Genomic DNA, 18,520 nt, shown 5'->3' with positions numbered 1-18,520 from the left:
GCCTATAATGATATATAATGAACATGTTTAAACTAAGTGGAAGGAACCAGTTAGAAATTAGACTTAAAAATGACAGGATATTTTCCCAATATGACCTTTGGCAGAGGTCTGAAAAGGAAGGGGTGACCTTGTCTTGTATCTGCATTTAACATGATGTTAAATAATTATCTTCCTCTTGGAGTATAAACACCACGGGAGGTTAGCTTGACCGAGAAGTTCCTAGAAGCAAAATACTGTGTTCGATGAGCTGGGGTTAGCTGGAGTACTGTGACCCTTGTTTGTGCTAAACTCTAGGTCTGTGTGTCCGTCCGTGTGCTGGGCTTTCTAAATCTTTGTACGCAAGGGTGTTTCTTTATTGTAGCGAGCTGGCCCTCCTCAGACATTGTGTAGTATGGTCAGGAGGGGCAAATAGAAAACACCTTATTGTTCTTCCCTCATTGTCTTCCTGTGAGTTTCATAATCTCACACTTGATTTGCGTCTTTCAGACCATGAAGGTCAAGTGACAATTTTTTTCATACATTTGCAGAAACAAAGTTAGGAAAATGTAGTACTTTTCAGAAAACATAGATGTGATCTAATGGTTTTGCTGGTGAACTCAGTAGTAAAGGCATGCACCAATAGGAATTTTAAGTCTGGAAAATAACTAGTTTTCCAGATTATGGGCTAAACTATTTACTTTTGATCCCATCCCAAATCCTTTTTCCATACCTGGTCTTGGCTGCATTGAACTGATTTGACATTCTGGATGTTCCCTGGGGGTCTTGTGTGAGTGATGTGTTTAGGGGTTCCCTTTCTGTGACGAGGTCGATTCCACCTGTACCTCAGTCCTCCCAGTGTGTGGTTTAGATAAATCTGGCTCTGGATCCTCAGCCTTTTTGCTTCTTTATGGGATTGCACGTGTAAAGGCAGGAGGTGACTGTGTGGGAGGTCCCTCAGGGCCTGAGTACAAATCAGGGTGACCGACTAGTCCTAGATTTCACGCTTGAAGGCCTATGTCAGGGGAGAGCCTTTGTTTCTGGACACACTGCAAGGATTTGCCTGGGACTATCCCAGTTTTGAGACTTAAAACTCACTGTCTCCGGAATGCCCTGGGTCCCAGGCAGCCACCCTAGTACAAAGGAAGATCTGTATACCTATATCCAGATACTTAAAAATTATGAATCAAGTTAATGAATTTTTTAATAAAATAGCGTCTGTCTTCCTACTTTGGCACATATATGTGTAGAATGACCTGGAAGGCTGGGTACGAGCATCTGATTCTTGCGGATTCTTGGAGTTCCATGCTGGAACCTAGCAGTTTGGGTAGAACGTGTTCCCAGCCATTGCCCCTGCCCTGTGCCTCCCTCTATATGGCGAGAGGTATATGAGAGGCAGTAAGCTCGTGGATGTGACAGCTCACCTGCCCTTGCTCAGCCCTGCCCCCTCCCTTGGGTCTTGGGTCAGAAGGTGCTCATCCTGGTGGTGTGGCCATCTGTGGGCTGACAGATGAAGGGAAAAGGCCAGCTAATCCTAGGAAGTGTGTCTTCGGGGAGTGCGGGGAAGGAGATGTGAGTCCTGGGTCCTGGGTCCTGGATTGAGGTCTAGAAGTAGAGTGTGAACTCTGGTGGGCAGGGATAATTACAGAAGCTGAATTCTATATTGAGGGCACGGTGAGGAGGGAACCAGAGGGGGATCTTGTAAAGGAATGCATTAGTGAGCAGCTCTTGACTTAGTGAGCAGTTCAATGACTTGCTCACTTAGGGGTACAGATCCTTTCCTTCAGTGAGGGTAGGAAATCCTTACAGAGATAGGACACCCACTCAGTCCAGGGACTCTGCGAATTTCAGCAGGTGGGTGGGTGCCCTGCATATGACATCACCAGGGCTGCCACTGGGATTTCATGCTGCTTTATCCACTGAATTATCTTTCAGACTGCAAGTCAGCCTTCAAGGCCCTTTACCACTGCAAATAATTCTGATAACACGTACTAACACATAATACCTGAAGACTACCTTGAAATGGTGTCTGAGATAATAAAAGTCAAAATACTATTGAAATATACTGGAATCAATGATTTTGCATGAATTGATACAGGGCCATCTCCTATGGTGGTACAGGTTGTGCACTGCACAGTTTCATATAGACTACAGCCTGAATGGAGTCCCATGTAGCATGGAATACTCAGCAGTTTAAAGCTTCCTTGAATCAACGTACACAACCATCTACTTAATGTTCCCCTGTTGAAACAGATACTCTGTTAGTTGAACTGTGTTAAAATTCTGATTTGAACGTTAAGGTCATGTTTACTTGGTTCTTTATTTAGACTACCCTTATTACTTACTAGGGAATACATGAACAGAAAATTGGCTCTAGTTTTCCTTTATCTTAAATGATATTTTTCTGCTGAAGGGTTTAGAAGTGAAATGAGAGCTAAATAAGCTTTACGGTTTACAAGTAAGTAAGTGGAGACTAAAAGCATAGGAAGTAGCTTTGGAAGTTCATTTTGTAATCACGCAAATGTTATATCGAATTTTAACTTTATTTCCAAGTAGGCTTTCATATCGAGATCCAGTTAGTTCTGACTGGAGAGTAAATAGCAAATGGTTTTGTCACCAGTTCTTGCCGATGATGGTTTAAAAAAAAAATTAAAAAAATTTTTGCAAATTTTCATGGGAATATTTTGAAACAGAATATTCTGGTCATTTTGGTGACTAAAGAATCCTTCCCCAACCCCCAGATTAAGTGGGTATACTTTTGCATTTGTCCCTGACATAACATTTATGTGTAATCTCCTTTACATAAATCATTTCAATAGAGAAAGCACATTTATCTTTCTGTGTTGTATTAAGGTGAAGAAAAGGTTTGTTGATTCAACCTTGGCAAACCCATCTGACCACCAAGTGGGGAGCAAGACTGTGCATTAGGTATCATTATTTGGGCTGGTTAATAACGTGTTTGTGAAAGCAAGTAGACCTGCTGAAATATACTTTGAAAGTGATACCCAAGCCATCATTGGTTTTATCTTTTGTTGTTTAAAGTGATATGGAGAAAATCTGTCTCTGTAATAAAAAAAAAAGTACCAGTATTGCCATTAAAATGGCCAGCTGTATACTAGAAATGGTCGTTAATGCATTGATTGCTGAAGTTTTCCCAGCTGTAAAGTGATTTGGCAATTTCTCTTCATTCATTTCTTTTCTTTTGAAGGGATGGAGATTTGGGGACTGGGGAGGGAAAGAGTTCACATGAAACAAACCAAGAATTTCACGTTTCATGTATCTGTCCTATAAAACAGCCTATAAACCTATAAAACCTTCAATATTTATTTAGCTCATTTTAGTGGGGATACTTAATATTAACTCTGAATGCATACTTACAAATCTTTGTTTTGCCTTTTAGGTGCCAACCCAAATTACCCTGATGTAATTTATGAAGGTAGCTATCATGTTGTCTTTATTTTGTATTTTTTCAAAATGTTTGTCTAAAATGAAACAAATCAACTAAAAGAGGACTTTAAGCTCAGTTAAATATATGCTTTAAGCATACACAGGCCACAATAATATTTCAAAAATCATTCAATATTGATGGTTGCTTTCCCTTGATATTTACAGTGCTTGTAAATAGCGTTTTCTCTCTCATGTATTGTTCTTGGAAGTAGTAAATCCATTCCACTGTAACAGATATTTTGTTTCTATAATTGGGAACTAATTACCTGTTTAAAAGCCATGACTACCAAGAAAAGGGAGGTGTATCAGTTTCTGGCTTTGACAGTAAACCCATTTCAAAATTATATTTCTTGTATAATAAGGAAGTTTGGCTCACAGACAGGAACCTCAAAAGTAGGGCATGCTTTTAGCTTTGGTTAACCCAGCAGCTCTACCATGTCATCAGGCACCCAAGTTTTTCATCTCTATACCCGGTGTGGGCTGCAACCACTTCCCCGAAGGCTGACGCCCCTCATGGTAGTAAGATGATGCTGACAGAGGGGGCGCTGTCACTCACATTGTTGGGAGAAATGAAGAGCTTCTGAAAGTGTTCCAGAGGAAAGGGAACTGTCCAGAGATATCCATCAGCCCTCCCTGAATCCGATTCCAGAGCCAGTGGGTCCCAGTCCATTCTTGCCTCAATTATTGATATGAGGGACAAATTAACCTTTGGCTAAATAGAACCAGCCCTGGAGTTTAAGTCTTCCTCAGAGAATATCATTGAACCCTTTGAAAAAGATGGGGTTCTCTTAGGAATGTGGAAAGGGAAAAACCAGAAGGTGGACGACGTTAGCTTTTAACTGGACCTCTCATCTGTGCTTTGCTATTTTAATGGAATTCCAGGGATGTGGGTGAAAATCTGTCTTTAACAGATTCCCAAACTCCCTTCATGACCAGGAAGCCTATGTTTAGGGAAGTGACAGCCTCTATTTCAAGACTTGGCTCAAAATTTAAGACTGATTAAAAGTTCGTTTTATTAAAATGTGACAAGTATAACTAATTCTATTAAATATTCCATTCTTTAACTTGATGTACATGTGGACATTTTAGTTTTTTATAAAAAGATTCTATGTTTGTACCTTTGTTATATGTATGTGTTTAACTTGAGCTAATTTTAATGGAGGACTATATTGTCTTTACCTGTTTTATGCATGTTAAACTATATTTCCTTCAAATTGTGTTATGGGTGATTTTGTGCATGTGATTTGTGTATTTTTGTTTTTATTTGTCCCAATACGGCTTAAAGAAAAAGTATCTCAAATTGTGTCACTAGAGAGTTATCTTTGAATTGTGATTTTACATCTTAAAATTATGTTTTGGGCTTTTTTCTAGTAACCTCAAGATTTTAAAAAGGCCATCTTCCCATTGGCCTCAGATCCCACTTTGGATCTCTGGGCCAAATATGATATTAAACTATCAATACTTTAGTGATTTAATTTTGCATGTGTGGCTCATTAGAATATGAAGAAGTAAAAAATTAGCAAATGGATGATATTTCTTAGCGTTTGGTTGAAATCAATGTTCTAGTATATTTAAAATGAGAATGGTGACAATGTAGTTTCGAAGTTAAGGATAAAACAGCAAACAGAAAACAGATGCCTTTTCAGTTACTATTTATTCACATGGAAAGGAGCACTCTGCTAACACAAATATAATTTAAATTTGTTGGCCTGAAGCCAGCCTGATAGTCCTACTGAGGGAAGTTCAGCCGGGGCTGCCTTAATGAGGTAGTGTGTTCAGGATGGAGATCTCATTCCTCATATCTATTGAGAAGAAAAGTACCAAACATTTATAAACATTGTCTGCAATAAGTTCATCAAAAATTTTCTATGCCTTCTTTCTATGTAATATTACTAATAAAAACATTCACTACCCCCCCCCCCATCATTTATGTTCAACCTGATCCATATAGATGAAAATCCCTTTAGAAGATGGCGGTGACATCTGAGATGTGCTTGGGAGCGTGTATGCCCACAATTCTAAATACTCTGTTGGTGTAGCTCCCTCTGTATTAATTCAGAGACTGAAATGTTGGCAATTCAGACCTTTTCAAAAAAGTTCACATGGGCACCCAAGTTTAGGCTCTGCCACCTTCCTTCTCGCCAGTTGACCTTACAGTAGTCTTTGACTTTGCTCTGATGACGTTCTTCAGCTATAAAACTGGCAGTTAGAATCCTAATCCGAAGGGTCTTCCAGGTCTAGAAATGTATGACTCTTACAGGATCAGTTTCCTTTCATATTTATATTTCCTTTCATATTCATATTTATATTATTATTATTATCATTAAAAAAAAGATATATTCTTACCTACCAAGGGAAACCTGGTTCAGAATTTGTCCTCCAAACCAATGATGGAAAGATCTGGGTTGCGTAACATTTGAGCCTCACACAATCCCAGCACTACGATGGCTCTCACCCAAGAGCTGGTCCTGTTCCTCCACAGTCAGGCTGTCAGGGGGCTTGGAATCTTTGTGATTTGTGTCGCTTCGTGGTTCTGGGTCATACTGCATCCTCGTGCTGGTTGGTAGCCTGGTGACAACTTCATGGTTCCTTCTCTTTTCTATTTCTCCCGTTTAAGATTATGGGACTGCAGCAAATGACATTGGGGACACCACGAACAGAAGTAATGAAATCCCTTCTACAGATGTGGCTGACAAAAGCGGTCGGGAACATCTCTCGGTGAGTGGGACAAAGAGTTGTTTCCTAGGTGGGCTCTGAACGCCGTGGGAGCTTAAATGTTGGGGGACCCGAACTGCTTTGGCGTATGTCTTTCAACACATTTTTACTGTTCAGGTGTGAATAGGGTGTTGATGTTTGGAAGACTTCACAGAAAGGTTCAAGAGAAGGGATAAATGTGCCAGGCAGCCTCTGACTTACTTGCTTCCCCTTTTATGCGCCCCTTTAATTGCTAGTGGTTCTTATTTTCAATGTCTGTCCTTGGAAAGACTATCACTAGAAGAGCAGGGTCTCATTGGGGTGTTATTCTCGTCTTCGGCACCCGTCTCGTTCAGGATTTTAATAAGAGTCTCGTTGCCCACTAAATTTAAGGGATCCCATGGGTTCTGGGAGGGACTGGCAGTGGGAAGACAGACAGACTATGAAGGAATAGCAGGTCTGTCTTCAGGAGTTTCTCTGTCGGTCAGAGCCGTGAGATGTGAACGGATACGAGCCCTGTGGCCCAGGTAGAGAAGCAGCGGGACGGGAGAGCGGCACACAGAGGGGCAGGTGCCCGGCTCCTTCCCGCTGGGAGAGCCAGAAGTGTCTTGGTGGGGCCAGGGGCATTCTCCAGCAGGGCGGGATGGCCGGTGTTCAGACCGAGAGCAAACAGGGAAGGCATTCGGGGTGTGCGCACACAAGCCCGCAGGCTGGAAAACAGTTTTGATGGGAAGGTAAAGGGTGTGAAGGGGCCAGTCAGAGGCGCGGCTGGAGAGGTGGTTGTGCCAGGTCCTGGGGTTTTGAAACACGGTGCCAGGCGTTAGATTTATCATGCAGGGAGAAGCCACTGAAGGGGATGTGCTTGAGCCCCAGGACTCTGGCAGGGTTGGTCTGTCAGCTGCTCAGCTCAAGCACCAGCAGCGTCCCGCGTTCTTGTCCTCACTGTCACATGCACCCAGTCGCCTGTGCTGTGAGGTCTGCCACCTGATAGACCCCAAGCCCATCCACATCTCCCCACCTCTGCTGCCACGGACATAGCCTGATCTGAGGGTGGGCAAGCCGTGGCCCCCGGGCCCAGTCTGCCTTACCCCCTGTGTTTGTGCCATCTGCAGGCTGAGATGAGTTTTTACATTTTTAAGTGTTTTGGGGGAAAAAAAAAAGGAAAAGAAGAATGATATTTCATGACACGTGCAAATCTTATGCAAGTCAAATGTCAGTGTCCGTACAAAAATAAAAAGTTTTATTGGAACACGGTCGTGCCTGCTTACATATTGTCTGTGGCTACTTTTTGCTACAGCAGGGCTGGAGTAGCTGCAGCAAAGACTGTATGGCCGGCAAAGCTGGAAGTATTTAGTGTCTGGCCCTTCACAGAGGAAGTTTGCCGCAGTGCTCGTTCCTGGATGACCTCCGCAGCCTCTACCTGTCCCTCCTCTCCCATCTTGTGAGCTCCGGGCCTTTCTCCCTACAGCAGCCTTTTCAAAGGAAAAGCACAATTCAGATCACTTTTATTGTCATTCTGAGTCTTTCCAATGCAAGTGTAAGAGAACTTTTATTACAAAAGCCCAGCTCCTCATGGTGGCAGAAAGGCCCCACATATATTGCCCTTGTCTGTGTCTCTGCCTTCACCTTGCACCCTGCCCTCATGTTCTCTCTCATGCCCTGGGCTTACTCTTGTCTCACAGCCTTTATGTCTGCTGTTCCCTCTAAAAGCATGTACTTCCCAGTGGTCATCGCATGGCTTTAGCCACCAGGCAGCCATGATCATGTTCCATTTTCTTCTGAGCAGTTATTATGGTCTGTAATTCCCTTGCTTCTTTATTGTTTACTTGTGTGTCTTTTTTCCTTCCCTAGATTCTTTTTAGAGAGAGAGCACCTGCCCTTGGATGAGGGTGGGGAGGGGCAGAGGAAGAGAGAATCTCAGGCACGTTCCACGCTCAGAGCCTGAGGTGGGGCTCGATCTCACCACCCTGAAATCATGACCTGAACCCAAATCAAGAGTCGGATGCTTAACCAACTGAGCCACCCAGACCCCCCTCCTTCCCTAGATTCTTTAATGAGTTTCCAACTCTAGGCAGCCCAGTCAGTGTTTTTCAGAGCTGCATCCCATCATCCCTTTAATAGTGTGTGGCACTTAAGGGATCACAAAAATTGGAGACTGATTAGAGTAATGGTGAACATTCCAGAGTGGGTTGCAGGACAGAGAGATTGGAAGGAGTGTGATTAGTTGGGGGTCTGGAGCAGTCATAAAGAGATGTGATTTATCTTTAAACCAGGGCCCTGGTGGTGGGAACGGGAGGCTCATAACAGATGTAGTTCAGCTGCAACTCAAAATATGCATATCCAGTACCTGGAGACACACACACACGTATTTCCGTAGCTGACGGTATGCATTGCTTTGAAACAGCAAGGACAAATGCCAGAGAAAATCAGCTGCAGAATGTTTTCTGCTTCCTTCCTTGTGCAGTTGTTTTGGCTTATTCTCATACCAAACCACTTAGTGTTTTCTGGTTTGAGAAAGTTGTTTGTGTATGTAAGGAATCCAAGGAGCATCTGTTGAGCCCACAGGTGTGTACCTATTCCAGTTACTAAAAATTACATGCCAACTTCACTTTTCTCTTTTGAGACCAAATGATAAATTTAAGTCCCTGTAGGGCATATCTCAGGGATATTTGGACTATCTGCAGTAGGGCCTCTGGAAGGTGAGATCAATGAAAATTAATCTCTGTTGAAAGTTCCACCTGAGGTCCCTGGAAATCTGCATGACAGGTGCAAGGTAATGCTTTGTAGAATTTAAAGAAAATGTAAAACTTAAGTCTGGATCAGATGTTTAACATATGAATAGTTCCTGATCACAGGGAGGATTATTAAATTAGAAAAAGAGTGTCAGAGTCAGGGAACTGGTAGAAGAGTTAAAGGTGTTACCAGAGCATTTGGAAGACAGCCTCAAATGCTCTTGATTCTGGTCCAGTAAGTAATCCTCATGAACCTTGCTGGATTTTTCAAGTGGGGCAGACCCTTGTTCTATGCGGAGAGATAGCCTCAGATTAAAAACTACTAATCAACCAATCAACTGAACATCCATATAACTGATCAAACAACCGACCAGCTAACTAAACAACCAGTCAACTAACCAAATAACCAACCAACTAACCAAACAACCCGTCAACTAAACAATCAACCAGCTAATCAAATAGCTAACCAGCCAACCAGACAGCCAGACAACCAAGCCAACCAGTGAAGCAAATAAATGAACAAATACATACACCTCTGCTTGTCTCTCACATAAAGACCACCCCCACCCCACACACGCATGGTACATGGGACTATATTTATCAAACAACTCATTGTTGAGGAAGCAGTTCTTCTCATTGTCTTCAGATTCTTTGTTTATTAAAGGATTTTTTACATACAGAACTGCTTCCATAGTTTTAAATATTTGCTAACAGATCGTTACCTGATCCCTGGTGGTGGAACCCTTTCCCATTTTCCAGGTTGACTTAAACACTCTATAAATAAAGAAGTCAGGGAAGGTATGAACTTCACGTACAAATGAGGGACTGGAGGCTTGCAGAAATGAAGCATCTGTTAGCTCTCCCAGCTCGTAAAGGCAAGGTGTCCTGTGAGCATAAGGACCAAGTCTTCTGAATGCCAACTGAGTACTTTCTAAAGTGGATCAGAGGCTGTCTCTGGTCTTATAGAGAGGCTGTGGGGCTCAGGGCAAGTCCCCTAAAATCTCTCCACCCCTGTTTCCTTATCTATGAAATAGGGATTGAACTTCTTTATTCAATTTTTCTCCTTCTGTCAGTACAAGTCTGGAACTTAATAAGATGGAGAAACCGAGAGCTAATATACTATGATCTCTTTTCCATGCAAATGTTAGTTAGAACTAAAGATGAGAAAACAAAACAAAACAAAAAACCCCAAATCATTAGGTATGTTTGAGGGCAATGGTCTTAGCTACAACAAGTTGTTCTATAATTAACCTTTTAGGAATCATAAGCACTCTACCTAGGCCACAGAGAGAGGGTTAAGACTGCATTCAGACTTTGGTGGAGGGATTCTGTGGGAGAGCCACTCACTACTGCAAGCCAAGGGGAGGATTCTCACAGCTTGGTGCCCCTCTGGCCAAGGGCATGGCATGTGCCCTTTCCTGGGTTTTATACCTTCTTTAGTGCTGTCCTGTCCCCAGTGGACATCAAAGAGGATGTCGCAGGAGGATTAGCCATGCATTTTTACTATCCTGCCTTCCCTCTCAGCCATGGGTTTTGAAGAAGTAGTATAAAGGCTAAATCATGGAAAAGCCCCAGGTTTTGTACTTAGAGACTTCAGTTCGAATTCCAAGCTCAAATGCTGTGACCTTGAGTTGCTTATTTAATTTTTTATAAATCTCAGTTTTACCATCCTCATAGCCAACATTAATTTATTATCTATTGTAGAAGACTCTGTTCCAAACCTGTTATCTCACTGAGTGGTTAAATAATCTGCAAGGTAGAATGATTCTATTCCCTGCTTCACACATGAGACATGTGGGATGCTGAGAGATGGAGTGATTCTGAGGTCAGTCACCTAATAAGTGGTAAATCTAAATTCCAAATTCATGAGGAGCTCATGTTCTTATCTCTCCCTGGACTGCCTCTCATTCTGAAATGGGTACATCAATCAGTATAAGTTATGCTACAGTAACAAAAATCCCCAAATCTTAGCAACTTTAAACGACAAAGGTTTATTTCTTGCTTAACTATTTGTGTTGACTGGGAGTTCTGTCAGCCTTGTCCTCATTCTAACTGAGACTAGATTGAAAGGCAGCCACTTTGGAAAGTTAGCATTTATGAAGGCCGAGAGAAAGAAGTATGAGAGTAGCGTTCTCAACCTTGGAGCTATTGGCATCATTATTATGGATGAATAACTTTTTGTTGTCGGGGGGGTGGGGGCTGTTAGTGTTGTAGGATGTTTAGCAGCATCCCTGGCCTTGACCCATTAGATGCACTAGCACCCTCCTCCAGTTGTGACAACCCCAAATTGACAGATGCCCCCTGGGTATAACATTATCCCTGGGTGTGAATAACTGCCTCAGTCTAAGATCTCATGTAGCAGTGAAATACTCTGTTGTCAGGGAGACAAGTCTCACCTCATTGGCCAGAACTGGTCACATGCACCCATCTTACCACAAGGAAGCCAGGAAGTGAATCTTCCAAAGAAAAACACAGGGAGAAATAGAAATGTTTGGTAAACAGCGTTAATGATTACCACAGATGGGAATAATAATATCTGTCTTAAGGATTATTATGCAGATGAAATGAAACAAAAAGAAGCTTACGCATCTAATTAAGTGTGGACATCTTAAACAGTTTAGCAGTCTGCAAACTATACCCATCTGTTTTTGTAAATAAAGTTTTATTGGGGGCGCCTGGGTGGCTCAGTGGGTTAAGCCGCTGCCTTCGGCTCAGGTCATGATCTCAGGGTCCTGGGATCGAGTCCCGCATCGGGCTCTCTGCCCAGCAGGGAGCCTGCTTCCTCCTCTCTCTCTCTGCCTGCCTCTCTGCCTACTTGTGATCTCTCTGTGTCAAATAAATAAATAAAATCTTTTAAAAAAAAATTCTAAAGTTTTATTGGTATCCAGTCATGCGCATTTGCTTATACATATTGTCTATGGCTGTTTTCACTCTGCACCAGCAGAGTTGAGAGGTTGTGAAAGACACCGTATGGCTCCCAAAGCCTGACCCTTTGTAGTGAAAATTTGCCACCTCCTGGTTTAGAGAGTCACACTTTTCTTGGGAGCAAGACCTTGGAGTGAGTGGTAGGAATGGAAGGAGATGCATTGTCCTACTTCCATCTTTGTTTCTGGAATGTTACTATGTACTTCATCAGCTTTACACACTTGTGCCTCTGTGATCTCTCTCAGGGGTGTGGCCGGATTCACGTGGATCTGCAGCGAGATCTACCCTCTCTACTTGCATCATCCACATGTTGCGGTTACATTTTTAAGCTTTAAAAAACGTTGTGTTGGCCTCTTTCATACATACACGTATGTGTACCTATCATGAGTCTGCAACCCCATGAACTTTCACAAGTGAACTCACCCACGGGTACCCCTCCTTCTCCCTTCCAGGTGTACTCCAGCTCCGCGGGACTCTGATTTCTAAGAGCATCCATAGCCAACTTAAAAAAAAAAAAATCTTTTTATTATGGACAGCTTTCTAAATGCCCAACAGTAGAGAGCATAGCAAAATGAATTCCCTTTATATCTTTCATCAGCTTCAGAAATAATCAGTATTTTATTATTCAAGTTTTGTATATTCTGTCTCCTCTCTCCGGGTGGGTAGGTAGGAGGCTAGATACATGGGGAGAGAGTAATATATCTTTGTGTCTAATTTTTTATAAGCTTCTAACTTACGTGTTCTCATTTGTAAAGCAAGGTTAATATTCAGACTTATGATATTTCATTGTAGAGTTGTTGGGGGGTAAATGAACAGATTGACACAAAGCTCCTAGCATTGCAAGTGGTAAATATGAACCGTCATCCTCATCGTCGTCATCATCTGGATGTAGGGAACTAAGGAGCAAGGTCATGACCACCCTCCTTCCTTTTCTTCTAGGTCTATGCTGTGGTGGTAATTGCATCTGTGGTGGGATTTTGTCTGCTGGTGATGCTGTTTCTGCTGAAGTTGGCAAGACACTCCAAGTTTGGCATGAAAGGTAAGAAGGGTTGTGTTTATTTTACTTCTTATGTGGAATCATTTTTGGCTTCTGACTAATGCTAATTACCACTAAAGAAAGAAGCAGCTAGATTTACAATGACTAGGTTTTAAGGCTGAAAAAAATAGTACCAAGGCTATGATACTACAAATCAAGGCAGAGCAAAAAAATGTTGATTACTCAGCAGTACCCACTTTCCAAGGAGGGTGGTTGTCTCAGAAGACACTGAACTGGTTTCCTGCTTCTCAAGTGACTAATAAGGATATAGGTGAAGAGTGCTTGGGTTTCCCTTTGGCTTCAGAAAGGCAGGCGAGGTGTGGTGGCAACAGGTTAGTTAGGGACACGGGTATTTTGTGCAGAAGGGTCCTTTCTGCTGTGCAGGTGCCTTCCAGACCCTTCCATGGTAGATTTTGTAGTTACTGTTGCTTTTAGAATAAGATTCTCATCTTCTGAGATTTGAACTGCGTTGGGCAGTGAAATCAGAACACCAGCTGTACACTGAAACTTTGTGAATGTGTGTGTGTGTGTACGCGCGTGTGTGCATGTGTTAACGGAAAGACTCCCAGTGCTCGGTTAAAAATTGGTGGCCATATTGCCCAAGAATAGACTAGGGGTCTCTTTCAGAGGACTGAAAATTCATTTTAGGGGAGAAAACTTGTTTAAATGTTGTTACATAAATAGCCAAGAGTCTCAGTGATTGAGAAGAATTTGCTATGAAGTTTAAATGTTACGTACTGACTAAGATGCTATTGTTGAGTTTTGTGTGGTCTCTTACAAATAGCCACTAGTTTGGGAAAGCCACAAGGAAGGGTTAGTGGTGGCTTTGCTGAATTGGAGACAAAGTGGTGGGTTTTCTTGATCTGTCTCGTTCATCACAATCATACTCACGTCGCCTACTCACTTGGAAGGGATGTTAATGGAGCAATATGCTGTCCAGTGTACACCAAGCTCTGGGGTGGCGAGGATCTATTTTTGATGTTTTCTCCTCTCTCTCTCTCTGGGTGCCCATGATCGAAATCCCTAAACCTGAAACAAACAGGGAGGTGTAGTGGTAAATTGGGCCTTGTCTGGCCCCCAGATCGGCTCCTGACTTTCTTTTACCTGCCAATTCTTGACATTTCTTTTGGTGGAAGAAACCTCTCTCATTCTCCAATTATAAATAAGGCCTGGAGGAGAGACTATACTACAGTGATTTTAATTAGTCCTACTACGATGCTGGTTTACGAACATGACTTTGCATCAGCAGCTCCTGGAGGGCTTGTGAAAACACAGGTTTCTGGCCCCGCCCCAAGAGTTGCTGATTTAAAAGGTCTGAGTGGGTCTGATACTTGACATTTCTAACAGTTTCCAAGGGATGCCCATACTATCGTGGCCCAAGTGTTCCTTCAGAATCAGCATTCTATGGGATCAATGTGGGCGAGCACCTTCTGAGTTGACAAGATGGTGGGGGGTGTCACTTCGCAGACGTTTCTGGGCCCAGGTCCGGGCGAGGCTACTGTTCTCGGCTTGTCAGCCACCCACCACGGCGTTTCGTTTTCCTCATTCTGATCAAGTACATTCTTTCCTTAGAGGCACTTGGAGTGGAAGTCCCCAAGCAGGGATTTTACTGGAGAGAGCCAGAGGGTTTCGTTTGAGACCTTCCTGAGGGTTTCGTTTGAGACCTTTCATCGCATGGGCTCTTCAGAGAGAACAATCTGTCTAGGTTCTCCTGGGAGCTGCACAGAAGCTTCCGGAACCCCAGCAGCAATATTTAGGAGCCGCCCCCAACCCAGGTTTGTGTTAGGAAAACAACCTCCAGAATGGTCTGTAAGTGTTCACATGGTCTGTTCGGCGCAGGGAGAGAGGGAATAGAAGGTAGACATTTGTTTCAAGGAAGATTGTATTTCCTGTAAAGACTCCCACACGAAGACTGAAACAGATTTTTATTTGGATAATTTGGGATGATAACCGCGAAAGCACCTACATTTCCCGAACGTGTATAACCTAAGGGGATCCTTAATGAATTGTAGGAAAGAGTTTGCTGAACCCTGTCCCAGAGCCAGTAAATGACTTCCTTCAGGCAGTAGCTACCATATCGTATGTTTCACTCCCTTATTTCCAAACATAAGTAAAGTTGTTTTGAAAAAAAATCATTTCGGAGACTCTTGGTTTTGTTTAGAATAGCTTCTTTTTCTGTTTTCCATGCCGTGGTTTGAACACATTGGGCTTGAGCTGAGGTGACAGTTTTACCTGTCAGATGCTGAGTTGATGATTTGGGGGGAAGGGTGGGGGTCTGGAAGACAAGATGAGGGCAAAGGAAACTGCATAAAAAGTGGTATTTAAACATTAATGGAAGTCATTGTACTTTAAATGCTGTTAGTGCCAGGATCACTGCTGAAAAAGACATATGTAAAAATAGTATTATGCCTTCTGAAATCGCCAGGAAACATGTGAGTGGTGATTTCTCAGTAACAACCATGGGAAATGTGCATGCATGGCCTTGGCTGGGAAATGTGAATAGCCTTGGCGGGGGACCTATGGCTCCATTCTGTGTGATGTGCAAATGAGCTATTCCAAATGTAATCCTTGCCTTCAGAAGCCCCTTCGGGAGATTCTTCCTGCTTGCCTAGTCCCTTGTCCTGGAGACAGGCTGAGCTTGGAAGCGGCAGCTAGCCCACGCACCAAGCATTCGCAGGTTTTCGTCCATCCATGCTTGAGGTTCCAATGCCGACCCTATCATCTCAGTAGCGGCCTGAGATCACACCCATAGTTTAAGACTGTTGATCAGAAGGGCCTTGGGGGGACCAGAAACCTCTTTGAAAAATCACAGTGCAGCTGAACGCAAGTCAACTCCAGCCCTGTGGCTTGACCGAGGACCCAAACATGATTGATGGTGTTGTTTCTGTGTGAAGGGGGTCTCTAGATTCCAAACCTGGGAGTTAAATCTAGATTTTTAGAATACCACTAGTGAGGGGTGGTGTGTGTTCTCTGGAGGTGGGCTTATGTGACTGGAAGCTTCCTAGGATTTATTCTCTGTTCTGTTAATTCACTGTGAAGGGACCGTCTTACACATGGAGCTTTGGCTGGAAGCTCTGTGAAGACAGGGTTCGTAGAGGTCTCGTTCACCGAGAATTTTCAACTTAAGTCACTTCAGTTTAGTGATTGGAAAACAGTTGGTGTTTGGAGGACAGCCTGCATGTGGATGGTTCAAGAGAGACCAGAGAGCTTTTCTAAGTTTTTAAGGAGCGAGAGTCCCTCTCCTCCCCCAATCCCTGCTTTCTTTGATTATTCCGGATAAGTAATGGCCCTAGAGGTCATTTTACTAGATTTTTGCTTAAGATTTCTAAGTTTTCATACAATTACTATTTCACTTTGGAGGTCCACTTTGGCTTTCCGTTTTACACACAAGCATCATGGATTTCTGCCTCTCTGCCTGTGAATGTACGGCCTCGGGATATGTGTCTTTGTCAGCTTTGAAACTGGCGCAGGTGCCTGGTGGTGGCTCCCATCTTGGTGCTAACCTGGAATGTATCTTTCTCTATTGCTTGTTATAGTTTAAGCTTCTTGTTGCCAGTGTTCAGTGGACTGCTGGCCTTTTGTCAATAGAGATGTCAGGAGGTAGAATTTACCCCAGTCTGTTTTTCCACGCTCATTTTCGTGTCTGTACACCACCCTACTTGCTTACTCAGTATCTGGTTACCGTCATCATGGAAGGATATAGGCCTTCTGTTAGTGCTTGGTCATCCGTATAGGGCTTATTTATATGTGCGCTTAAGATAGATGCCTAAAATACATAACAGACTACCACCATCTATGTCTGTATCCGTACCCCATACATAAATGCATAATTTTATCCCTTTTCTCCTCAGGCTGCCTCTGATTGATTTTAATTTTAGTTTCCACTGAAATAGGGCTCCAAGACTTTTCCAGAGCAGCTGTATTGCCAAAAGAACAGGCAACGAGACCTCAGCACGCTCTTGTGTTGTAACCAAGCCTGGTGTTTAGTTCTCACATTACTTCCTGGCTCCCTCTCTTCACAGAAGATGGAGAAGGGCTCAGGACAAGGAAATGGAAGCATCAGGGGGCATGAGGACTGTGGGGCCTTCCAAGAGCGCTCCGCCTCTGGGAGCCCCGCCTGATGGTGTGGATGGTGTGCAGGCTTGGAAAAAATCTAAGGGAGCCAGAAAGGTGGAGGGGTCCTGGCACCCGTCATCCTGATGGAGAGTCCTTGTGACCATCAGCTTTGTGTCACGTGCGTTTCCCGATGGAAGCCCACATAATGTTGTTAATTCCCTGAGAACTGGTGCCTCCTTTGTCCATTGAGAGTAAATATATCTAAGTGACCCGAAGAAGTTCCACAGGAGGAACTAGACTAGGAGGTCCGTTCTCTCATTCAGTGTTGCTAGCCTCCAGATTTCATCGGCAGCCTCCTCTCCTTGCACGTAAACCGCTGATCTGTACTCATTCCTATGACTTGAGCTGTAGAAATTTCCAATTCCTAACTGCCCAGAGAACCGCACTCCCTGAGAAGTCAGAGCCAGGTTTTCTGGACTCCAGATTCAAGGTCCACAGTTTGTTTTTCCTCTTATAAGTGGTCTCCTAAATGTCTTTCAACAGCAACCAAAATTTTGGCTATTTCAAAAGAGTCATAAACATATAGTGGGACTGAAGCTAGAGAAGCTGGAGGTTAAAGCCTTTTCTACGAACTGAAAATGAATCTGGAAAGTTGAGAAGGTTGAGTTTGAACAGATATTTGGATCAACTTTTAAAAGAGGGGGAAAATGTGGTCAAAAGCCAGAAGCACAGTTGTAGAAACATCTGTAAGGACAAACTGTTTTCCATATGCACCCCCACTGTTTTTTTATTTAAAGAGAAATAACTTAAAAAAATTATAACAGTAACACATGAATGCGTTCTTGATTTTCACAGTTTCAAGCGGTTTCGAAACATATGGAGCTAAAAGCAGGATTGTTCCTGACCTTCCCTTTTTGCTTCCCTTTCTACTGCTAGGGATAACCTTCTTTAACCATCCAGAATGCATATAGTATGCAGATCATAAAATCCGTAGCTTTACATACAATCTAGATAATCAAACAGACTCATTTTTGGTTCCATAAAGAAATTGTAATCCCAGGCTTAGGCTACGTCTGCTTTCAGAAGACCATTTGCCCATAGATCTTTCTGCATCGGTACCGGGGTATCTCCTGCATTTGAATTAATAAGTGTTTTGGAGTCGGCTGCTCTCGGGCTCCTTGGGTCTGAAACTTGTCCCTGACCGTGACTCACTATGTGACTTTGAGCAACTTTCTCCTCCTCCCTTGCCTCAGCATTTCCATCTGGAATGGGGCAAGCCTTGTACCCACTTCATCAGGTTGCTAGGAAACATGCTGAGTGTATGTATAGGAAGCACTCAGGAAAGGTCCTGGCATTTAGTTATTATGATAGTTATTACGACAAATTGTGATTTGTTTTCTTCTTTTACTGTTTATGTTGTTAGGGTTTAAAGTTATGGTTAAATGCTTATGCATTTTTTTAAAAGATTTTATTTATTTATTTGACAGAGATCACAAGTAGGCAGAGAAGCAGGCAGACAGAGAGGGGGACGCAGGCTCCCTGCTGAGCTGAGAGCCCGATGTGGGGCTCCATCCCAGGCCCCTGAGATCATGGCGTGAGCTGAAGGCAGAGGCTTAACCCATTGAGCCACCCAGGTGCCCCATATGTTTATGCT

At 43.1% G+C, this 18,520-nt stretch overlaps 1 protein-coding gene across 6 annotated transcripts in view; it reads left to right on the top strand.

The window, feature by feature from the left end:
* The window catches only part of NTRK2 (neurotrophic receptor tyrosine kinase 2), a 324,764-nt gene that overhangs the window by 58,036 nt on the left and 248,208 nt on the right, over nt 1-18,520 (top strand). For all 6 annotated transcript variants that reach the window (XR_009406303.1, XM_059411760.1, XM_059411758.1 and 3 more), the window contains exons 9-11: nt 3,377-3,412; nt 6,041-6,141; nt 12,714-12,813. Coding sequence is in view for 5 of the 6 variants with exons in the window: in XM_059411760.1 (XP_059267743.1) it covers nt 3,377-3,412; nt 6,041-6,141; nt 12,714-12,813 (237 nt within the window). In the remaining variant the exon portion in view is untranslated. The remainder of the gene's footprint in view (nt 1-3,376; nt 3,413-6,040; nt 6,142-12,713; nt 12,814-18,520) is intronic.

This window comes from Mustela nigripes, chromosome 9 (assembly GCF_022355385.1).
Source record: "Mustela nigripes isolate SB6536 chromosome 9, MUSNIG.SB6536, whole genome shotgun sequence".
Taxonomy (NCBI): domain Eukaryota; kingdom Metazoa; phylum Chordata; class Mammalia; order Carnivora; family Mustelidae; genus Mustela; species Mustela nigripes.
The sequence above is the reverse complement of the archived record's forward strand: the minus strand, read 5'-3'. Positions and strand labels throughout refer to the sequence as shown.